This window comes from Cajanus cajan, chromosome 5 (genome assembly GCF_000230855.2).
Source record: "Cajanus cajan strain Asha chromosome 5, NIPB_CcT2T_4, whole genome shotgun sequence".
In the NCBI taxonomy this organism is placed as follows: Eukaryota; Viridiplantae; Streptophyta; class Magnoliopsida; order Fabales; family Fabaceae; genus Cajanus; species Cajanus cajan.
Window position 1 is genome coordinate 25,906,217 of NC_138521.1, and position 10,421 is coordinate 25,916,637.

A 10,421-nucleotide genomic window follows, 5' to 3' on the forward strand; every position below is an offset into this window, starting at 1 on the left:
TATTTTTATACTGGTTCGTCTCCAACCTAGAGATCACATCTAATTTTCAATCCAACCAGATTGATTTCCACTATCTTATACAAGATACAAGTATTCTTTACAAGCCACTCCTGGCTAAATAACAAGTATTCTTTACAAGTCACTTCTGGCTAAACAACAAGTATTCTTTACAAGCCACTTTTGGCTAGCTAAAACCTAAGTATTCTTTCAACAAGCCTCTCCAGGCTTAAACCCAAGTATTCTTTCAAACAAGCCTCTTTAGGCTTAACCATTGAATATTCTTTTAAACAAGTCTCTCCAGGCTTAACCTTACAAATACAATTGATAAGAGTTACAAGTATAGCTTCGTCTCTTTTAAATGTGATGCTATAAAAAAAATATAGCACCAAAATACTACAAAGATCTAGATACATAATTTTCAAATGTGATCTTCTTTGTGGTGCTTCAGCTTGATATTTTAACGACTTTTTTTTAGAATGAACTGCTAAAGAAATATTAATCTCTTAGCTCTTTTTCTTCATGTATGTATATATAGTATATATTATTCTCTTGCTCAAAATTTATATTCTTGTAGTTTAAATGCTTGATCTTTTTATAGTAGCTTTGGAGAAGATAACCGTTGTAGCAACGTTCAAATTTAAAGGTTCAAATTTCTTTACTAGATGCTTCGTCTATCTTCCTAACTGATCGTAGAGAGTACTATTGATGCATTTAATATGAACATTAAATGCTTATTAGGATGCGTGTACCTCTTATTTGATCTAGACATCTACTTATTATCATTTCCTTCTACTTTTGAGTGCAGTAGAGAGTGTCATCGCAGAGCAGTCAGGGCTGGTGCAGAGCAATCCTTTTTAGTCTCTTTTCTATGATATTTGAGATTGTGCTTTTGGCTTCTCATGGAGATTTTGTCTTTTTTCTCATTAATGCTCTTCGAAACTTTCTCTTTTTTGTTTGATCTGTCAAGGAATAACACATTAAAGCAAATGCAATGTCAGTCTTATTCATTTAGTATAAGCCAGACGGACTATATGTTTCGTCTGATTTCTTTCATCTTATAGATTATATATATTATTTTCACATTTCTTCTGACCTATTATATTTTCAAAGAATGCCGACTTTTTCTTTAAAGTGAATCCTTTTATTTGTCAACATTAAAACTTAAGGGATTGTTTGTTATCTTAAAGATAAGATTTTTGATCTACCATTTCCTTTAGTGACTTAAGGAAGGAAGGAGAAGCTAACTAATGCGTAATGGCTAAAACAAATCAGCAAAGTGAAGTACTAAACAGTTACAAGAGGCCTTTATTCAAATGCATAAAAAGGCACATAAGATGGGAGTCCTAAACAAGAAGTTGAAAAACAAATTGACTTGATATGAGAATAATTTGACAAAGGTGGAACAAAAGCTAAAAGAAACTCTAGTTGAATGATCTAACAATAATAAATAAAAATTAAGCACATTAATAACATTTATCAAAGTGTTATTTATAGTTTACATAATAGAGAACGCTCTTTTGGAAAAGTGCCTTTATAAATGACACTTATTTAAAGAAATGTTATGCATTACTTCACCAATAGACAATGTTTTATTGACAATGTTTTCTTTAAATAGATAGAAAGGACATCTATAAGCAAAATAAGCGCTTTCGATGATCATTTTTGGCATAATGATGAACATTGGTTTCTTGCCATGCAAGATGAACTATATAAATTCAAAGAAATAAGGTTTGGGATTTAGTGCCTATACCAAGTGATCATCCAATAACAAGAACACAATGGGTATTTAGGAATAAACTAGATGAGTATGGTATCATCATAAGAAACAAGGCAAAAATAACTGCCAAAAGATGCAATCAAGATGAAGGTATTGATTATGATGAGTCCCTATAGCTAGAATAGAGGCTAGTAGGTTATTGTTGACAAATGCATACATCATGAACTTTAAGTTTTATCAAATGGATGTCAAAGTTACATTTTTAAATGATTTTATATAAGAAGAGGTTTATGTTCATCAACCCCTGGATTTGTTGATTTTAATTTTCGTTAAGTTGAAAAAGACACTTTATTGGCTAAAGTAAGCTCCTAGATCTTGGTACGAGGGGTTAAGCAAATTCTTGCTTGATAATAAGTATGAGAAAGGTAAATTAGATAATATCTTATTTGTGGAAAAGGTTGCAAATAATACCATGTTAGTATAAGTTTATGTGGATCATATAGTATTTGGTGCTATTAACCCTTCTTTATGCCAAGAGTTTGCTAAGACTATACAAGGAGAGTTTGAAATGTATAGGGAGTTGACCTATTCTTGGGATTACAAATCAAGCAACTAAAAATGAAACTTTCATAAGCCAATCAAAATATTGCAATGTGCTCTTGAAAAAATTTGGTAGGAAAGTTGTATAAAAGTCGTCAAACCAATCTCTACATTATGTTATCTTGACTTGGATACGATTGTTGTAAAAAAGATCTTAAAGTATCCGAGGATACATGAGACGTAGGTTTGTGGTTCCATTCGTTTATATGGGTTTCTTTGATGGATGTTTTGGCTATTAAGTAAACAAGAACATCACTCTTTAACTTATATACACTATTAAATAAAAATATTTTTACACATTATCACTATATTATATTAATGAGAGTTTTGTTGTAGCAAACTCAAATAAAATTGTTTCCAGTATAAGAAATATGTAATTTAGATTAAAAAAATATTAATGAATAAAATGTGATAATAAAATACCTCCTTTGTTTCAAAATGATTGCAAATTAAAATTTTTACACACAAATCAAGGATAATAATAAATGTATCTCTTTTTTTTCTACAATTTTACTAAAATACTTCACTATTTCAATAAATGCACTCTTTTAATTATTGTGATTGAATAATTTATAAAATAATAAATTAAGAAAAGGCTAATTAGTATAACATTGAAAAGTAATTAAAACATCATTCATTTTGAAACATTTTCCAAATACTAAAACTATAATTATTATGAGACGGAAGAGAGAGTAGTCAAATTGTATTAAATATTTGCGTAAAAGTGTTTTATTTACCAGCTTTTTAATCTCACATAATTATATTTTGCATGACCATCATGGCTGAACGAAACAGATTGCTGCAACTAAGATAACAACACTACTATAAAATAAAAAACATAGCAACTTGGGAGGCAAAGTTGATAGAACAGTAAACTTCTATAAAGCTCATCAAACAATGGTTACAGTAGGATCCGCTCCCAACTTGAACCTGATTTGCGGCATGACTCACTCCATTAATACAAAGTTACAAACAAAAACACAAATCACACCAACATAAATGCCTCACTTCCCAGTGCCCATATCCGGTTAAAAGGTCGGGGACTGGTACTCTAAATTCACACATAAGGGTCCAAATTTCAGACCCGTGGTCTCAGATTCACCTACCTAACTATGAAAAATTTACACAAGCCCCGTTAACCCCTCCAAATAAAACTATAAACCACGTGCCTTAGGCACCACCAACATTTCGTTACATAGCTACTTTCACACTAGAACACTATGGCACTCAACCTATTCAACTAGACAACTAAAAGTACATTTAACTTTACCTATGCTCCTTTTATTATTCATCCCTTTGTCTTGTGGTTTAAGTCACTGCACACTAAACGTAAAACGGTGCTTCCTTGCCCAATCAGCCCCTCCAATTTGTAGTAGTTGGAGCGCAAACAGCTTCAACTGATAACCGTTTCATCACGTTTGGACAAGGGTCTTGCCCAAAGTTTCTGTTTGATACAGTGACCGTGCATCTTGGTTTTCCTATACATCTCTGAAATATGACAGAGATAGAGCACAAGTTAATTGTATATTCCTATGAAGTATATATAAGAAAATGGTCATTTTTGGTCTTCGAATTTAGAAAATGTTATCATATTAATCCCTGAAATTATGAAAATGTCAAACAAGTTTCTGGAAAGGTAAATCCACAATCACATTAGTCCAAAATATAAAAAAAAAATGCATAACTAAAGTAATAATGTCGATATATATATATATATGGATTAAAATAATAATAATAAGGAGTTAAACTTAGGAATTTATTAAACATTACAAGAACTTATTTGATATTTTCTTAATTTTAGAGGCTAATGTGGCAACCTTCACCAATTTCATGGACCAAAATGACTATTTACGGGTAAGTATATGTTAGAAGTTAATGTAGTGCATTGTGAAATCAAGCATATGGTAAAGCACCTTCTCTATTATGGCATAGGATGAGGGGGAATGGCAAGCTCCTTGCTCATAGTTCCCACAAGTACCCAAAGGAGTTCCAAAGCTGGCAAATTTAATGGAAGAGATGGTCTGGCCAGGGCTGCAATGCAAGTGAACCTTTGGTGGACGGAACTCTTCTGACTTACCATAGCTCTCAATGTGCCAATTCTTAATATTTGGGTGGAACTCTGACACATCAGCACAGACACTGCTTACTGATCTCTTCACAAGTGAAATTCTCGAAGGATCTCCCCCAAGTTCCTCGAAAATAACCAGAAGATTTTGAGTTGGCTTCAACCAAGATCGAGGGACATGATACCTGAAACATTTTGTATGAAATGTAATATAAGATAACATTCACCAATGTGATCACATTGCAGCAGCTACAATGTTAATAATACTTACCATCGTTGGGTTGGTTGGCCACAACCAAGTTGGCACTTTGGAGGTCTAAATGAACCAGCATAGTTACAGTCGTTGCAATTACCAGTAGCATAAGCCATCCAGTATCTTCCAATACTTTGTCCATTAATCCATATTTGACCTTTGCCCATACCCTCCATATCCAATGCCAATGGTTCGTCTCCTTCTGGAGCATCGAAATAAGTCTGCAGAGTTTACAGATTAACTTCATCGGTTTTGAAGCTAAAGTTACGTTTTCAGCTAGAGTTGGAACGTTATCTTTAATTTTACCTTGTGCCATGTCAATGGCTGATTTCTTTGTACAACTATTGCTGACTGCATCCACGCAACACTAGAGATACCAGTTGGAGAGGCAAGATCCATGGCCTCTCCTTTCAACCCAATCTGTTTAAAAGCATATCTTAGTAAGATTTTCTTCTTGGAAATTAAACAAACTCAAGTATCTAAAGTAAGACTATGAAACCTGATAAGTCCATTTCTGCCCTGACAAGTCCCATTTTCCCTGGTCAAGTCCATGGAGTGCAACTGGACCTAGGATTCCTGTGCTCCAAGTCTCAAAATGTTCTCCCACATTCTGACATCAAAATACAAAAACCGTTTAGCTAAATAGTGTTATTTTAGAAGGAAAAAAATTAAGCTGGATTTCAATCTTCAGTTTAGTTATTTACATGGCTTTCAAAGTCATAGAAAGGTCAAAATCGCTAATGAACTTGAGCCAAAACAATAGTCAATATTTACAGGAACTAAACATTCAACCGACAGTAGGATTTGGAAAGTAAAAGAGGGGAAAAAACTTACAGGAAGTCCGATGGCAACACTGAGCAGAGCTATTCTGTTTACTCCAGCACGAAGGTTTACCTTGCCAGTATATGCGAATCTCCTATACTCCCTCGTTCCATAGGCAGAACCTGGTTTGAATCATACATCATGTTTACTTTTACTAATAAGCTAAAAAGGGTCTAATGAAAAAGCAAGAAAATTTACATACCAGAAAGTTGACCATTGATGAAAACATGCACAGCATGGCCTGTAGACTGAACAAAGAGAGTAGGGAGTTCACCTCCACGTAGAAAGGATTCGGATGAACCTACATTAACACTGCAGAAAGATAGACAAAATGAATTACACAATAAATATATTCAAAATGGTTTCTAAAGAATTCGAAAAGTAAGAGATTGTGAAAATGGTTATGTGAGAAGCAAATGTGAAACACCTAAAAGTAAGGCTTACCTAGTTGTATACCAAAGATAATCACTTGCATCCCTTGTTACATTTATCTGTTCCAGGAGACCAGGAGCGGTGATTGCTGAGCTCTCATCCATAGAATAAATATCTTCATCAAAACTCTCCCATGAGAACAGCCGAGTATTTGTTGGCAACATTTGCATCTGAGATGTTTGCACTCCAACCTAAAAAAGGAGAACAGGAGTTCAATGATTTGACTAAATTTTTAGTTATTAAATCATGTTGAAAGAACATGTTGATGGTGAAAAGGCTGAGTAATTGGAAGCATGAGTATAATAGCTAAATACAATACAGAATGGTTTCAAAAATGTCAGACTTTTGTTACATACTTTTGCTGTATTGAAGACAACATTTCTACAATCGGGAAGGATGCTGACAGACCAAGGAGGCAAGTTATAGTGCCTATTATTGAACATCACTCTAACAGATGATTTTGAATCATAGTTTGAGAGAAAAGCAGCACAATCTCCAGATTCCGTAGTGTATACATGAGCCTGGAAAAGTTATATGTTAGCAAAAAAGGTTCGGTAAACAAGCTATCCACACATGAAAAACAAAATAACTTTGAACTGAGTCAAAACCTGTTGGGATTCCCCTAATGAAGTAACAATTGGGTCAGTTGAAACCAAAGGTCGCTCACACATCTTGATAGCCCTATGAAGCTCCTTTAGATGACCATATTTTGGTTGCCTAATCAAACCTTCAATGTTTTATTACAGAAATAGTCAGTTACCAAAAACAATAAGTTTCGGGGTACTGTTCTGACAAACACATGCCCAAAAGTGTAAGCATTAAAGGAAAACATTTGTTGCTTTCAATGTAGTGAATAGTAGCAAGTTTTTGGACATAAAAATTGACAAAATTCATGCATACAAGGTTAATGAGAAAAAAACCGAAAGTGGCTGATAGTTAATTTGCATACTACTATATGCCAGAATTCTTGAAGGATTTTGGTTCTTACTTAGTTGTTGTTGTTACAATGTCAATAAATACTATAAACGAATTAGAAGGTACAGAATTTTCAGTTCTCACCATATTCATCTACTGGAGCATCATAGTCATAGCTGGTAGCGATGAAAGGACCTCCAGCTGTTCGTCCAAAATTGGTTCCACCATGATACTACAAGTAAATGCAAGACACTTAGGCTAGTTACAAGAGTAGGCGCCAGCATCATCATTTTTCATAACAGTTTAAGCCAACTAACCATGTAGTAATTTACAAAGGATCCTCCTCTGATTATAAATCGTGCAACTGCAAAAGCCAAATCCTGGACAGGTCTTTTGTGAAGTGGACCTCCAAATTCTGTAAACCTTCATATTCAACAGAAAGTTATGCCACCCATTTCATTCCCTCATTTCTAAATTTTATAATGTCATAGTAAAATTGCTTACCAGCCACTCCAAGCCTCTGTCCAAATCATAGGCTTATAGGGTCTATTTGGAGTAAACTTATCACAATAAAAGCCATTACACGTGTTTATCTGTTACACCACAAGACCAAGCAGATTAGTTTAATGAATGAAATGAAGTTAACACAACTGGCTGAGTACTGCATTTTATTTTCCATTTTTTAAAGTTACATGTCATTGAAAATAAAATAATCTGAGAATAAAAATAGAAAACCAAGACAGTTTAAAGGTGTATCAGTGGTTACATTTTATATTAAACAACTTTCAAGAAGAGTGAGAATGCTTACCACTGGATCTGGCGCATCATCTTCCTTGCACATCACCCAAGGTACTCCAGTTCCCATCTCCACTGCCATTTTCGCAGCCCAATTCACATAGTTTTGACCAGCAGCTCCTTGTAACTTACTCTGTGCTCCATACTCATTCTCAATCTAAAACACACGGTGAATGCACCATTATCAAACTAGATCTTGAGTGAAAAGTTCATAGCCACTAGTGCTACGATGTGAAAGCAGTGAAGATTAAATGCTATGAAATGAAAGACCACAGATGTTCACCTGAGAGAGTATGATGGGGCCACCCTGAGATTCAAAGAGCTGCTCACTCTTCATCATTCCCACAATCTTCTCTGTGAACCCTTGCATCGCCCTCTGCAACACAGTTCATGACTCATCCATAAAATTGAAACCACCCAACAATAAATAATGTGATAAAATTATTTTAGAAAAAAAAAATGAGACCTTGAAAGGTTCATTGTCTGTTCTAAAGCTTATCCCCGGAACATACTTAAGCCAAACAGGAAATCCTCTGCACACAACAATATTCCAAATAGATAATATAACATCAAAAACTTAAAATGTTAAACAAGTCAATGAGAAATATTACTAAAAGCCTGATCAATAAAAGTGAGAAATGCTTTGGAGAGCTTTTGACGAAAAGAACTCCTTATTTTCGCCATTTTAAATAGAGGACAGAAACTTCTACTAGAACTTCTCTACCAAACAAAAATACTACTTATTTTCGATAGAGAAGTTCTTAAATAATTTTATAAACTTATAATTACACAGACTCTGTAACATAAATGACAAGCAAGGTTTTAAAAAAGGTCAGTGGCTGCAATTATGGCCGCATTTGACCACAATTTCCCACAATATGAAGGAATGCGACAAAATCGCGACCGAGACCGCAATTTGAAACCTTGAATGATGACAAGAGAATTGCATTCCCGTGTTAGAAAATGAGAAGGTACCCGAAATTCCATTCTGCACAGACATAAGGTCCAATGCGTAGATGAGCATAGAGCCCTGCTTTTTGTATTGTCTTCACGAATCTCACCAGATCATACCTCCCTTCGAAATTGTACTGAATTTCGTTGCATGCAGAAACAAACACATTGACCAAAAGCTCAAATTAATTAGCAACATGGTTGAAACAGCGAAAAACCACAGCAAAACAGAAAGAGAGAGAGAGAGAGAGAATTAGAGAGTGAAGAAGCACACACATTGCCTTGAGAAGGCTCGTGAACGTTCCAGAAGACGTAGGTTTCCACCACATCAAGCCCTCCCTCTTTGGCCTTCTGAATCAGATCTTCCCACATCTGCACCGACACGACACCATTTCGCAACAAAATCAGAAACAAACAACACTCAACTACTTAAGTTGTTCAACTAGGAAACAAACACTTCGTAAACTTTCATGTTGTGTTTTTTTTTTCCAATCTTACATCGGGGGTGCTTCTGGGGTAGTGAATGGAGCCAGAGAAGAGGATTCTCCGTTGTCCATTGATGAGAATTGCCTTCCTGTCGTAGGTGACAGTGGCGTGAAGAAGCTGAGACCACAGACACGAAGCAAAGCAAAAAAAGAAGAAGAATTTGGAAAACAAGGTGGTTTCCATTATGTTGGTCTCAAGATGTGGTCGGAATCAAATGCAGGGAGAGAGAAGCGAGCTATGATGGGTCGAGAATTGAAAAACGTGGGGTGATATTCTAAGAGTGGGGTGACGGTGGAACGGTGACAGTAATATGAACAGGGTCCATCACTCGTTGGGAACACCAGTGTTGTTTGGTTCTTCTTGCAGCTCCCAGAGAAACCGAATTTATAACTAGTGTGAACTGTCACACTGCGCCACTAAAAAGTACGCAGATACTTGCCAGAGGGTAACAAAGACACAGTAGCCGTAATTAGTACACGAGTAATTGTGTGTTTGGTAATTAGCTATCTTGAAATGTGGGATAGCTGGTCCCAAGATTTAATGTGGCTGCATATACAAGGTAGGATTCGAACTCCTAACCTTGCTTAAGCGTAAATCAGCCCTTACCGTAGATTTAACGCGGCTGCATACACAAGATAGGATTCGAACTCCTAATCTTGTTTAAGCATAGATCAATCCCTATCACTGAATCATGTGCTTGGAGTTACTAATTTAATAAGTTAAAGTCAACAAGTTTTTACTTTCTCTCTATTGCAATGGTGTTTTTTCATAAAACACACATTAAATGCAATCTTTGGAAAATCTTATTTTTAGATGCACATTTCAAAATAATGAAAAAAAACTTTTATTTGGAATGGGTTTAAGGATTAGCAAAATCTAAACAAATGAATGTGGACACGTGGTGTACTTTTATTCTACAGTCAACGCGGAAGTAATAGCTATTTTACACGAGGTGTGTACTTTTATTTTACCTTCATGATCTTTTTAACGGAAAATAATAAACTACAAACGACTCATGAGCAACACAACAACTTACGAAATCACTATTTAGTGGACTGTACTTATTTTCTATACCACATTTGTTATTCAATAGCAATAATTTTGTTTTAGTTAAACATTATGAGACATGACAAAGCAACTTTTATTTTTTTTTAATAATATTTAATACAATTATATATTTACTATTCAAGTTTAAAATTAGGGAAGTTGTTCCACTTATTTGATAGTTTTGTAAATATCGCTTTAAATTAAATAAATTTAATGTATGTCTATTTTAACAAAACACTCTTCCATTTATCAGTATTTCTTGTAAAAAAATTTCTTAATAATTTGAGATGGAAAAAATTACATTATGGTATTTTTAGTTGGCAGAGGAATTGAATGAG

General features: G+C 34.6%; 1 protein-coding gene across 1 annotated transcript; it reads right to left on the minus strand.

Moving 5' to 3' along the window:
• Positions 1-3,176: 3,176 nt before the first annotated feature.
• On the minus strand, positions 3,177-9,417 carry LOC109814117 (beta-galactosidase 3). The gene is made up of 19 exons (XM_020378468.3): positions 9,049-9,417; positions 8,827-8,922; positions 8,575-8,687; positions 8,066-8,132; positions 7,883-7,975; positions 7,613-7,756; positions 7,309-7,397; positions 7,122-7,227; positions 6,949-7,036; positions 6,498-6,616; positions 6,246-6,410; positions 5,902-6,080; positions 5,660-5,769; positions 5,470-5,579; positions 5,135-5,245; positions 4,942-5,055; positions 4,654-4,856; positions 4,231-4,567; positions 3,177-3,805 (listed from the first exon to the last, which is right to left on the minus strand). Exons 1-19 carry the CDS (start codon positions 9,217-9,219, stop codon positions 3,671-3,673), a joined length of 2,550 nt encoding a protein of 849 aa, XP_020234057.1. The 5' UTR covers positions 9,220-9,417; the 3' UTR covers positions 3,177-3,670.
• Positions 9,418-10,421: the final 1,004 nt, after the last annotated feature.

Bases quoted from the DNA above. Each gene is read 5' to 3' on its own strand.
- LOC109814117 (XM_020378468.3), bottom strand. From the start codon at position 9,219: ATGGAAACCACCTTGTTTTCCAAATTCTTCTTCTTTTTTTGCTTTGCT. The intron at 6,411-6,497 runs GTTTTGACTCAG...TAACTTTTCCAG, and splicing joins CATTAGGGGAATCCCAACAG to GCTCATGTATACACTACGGA. The intron at 3,806-4,230 runs GTGCTTTACCAT...GTCATATTTCAG, and splicing joins CCTATGCCATAATAGAGAAG to AGATGTATAGGAAAACCAAG.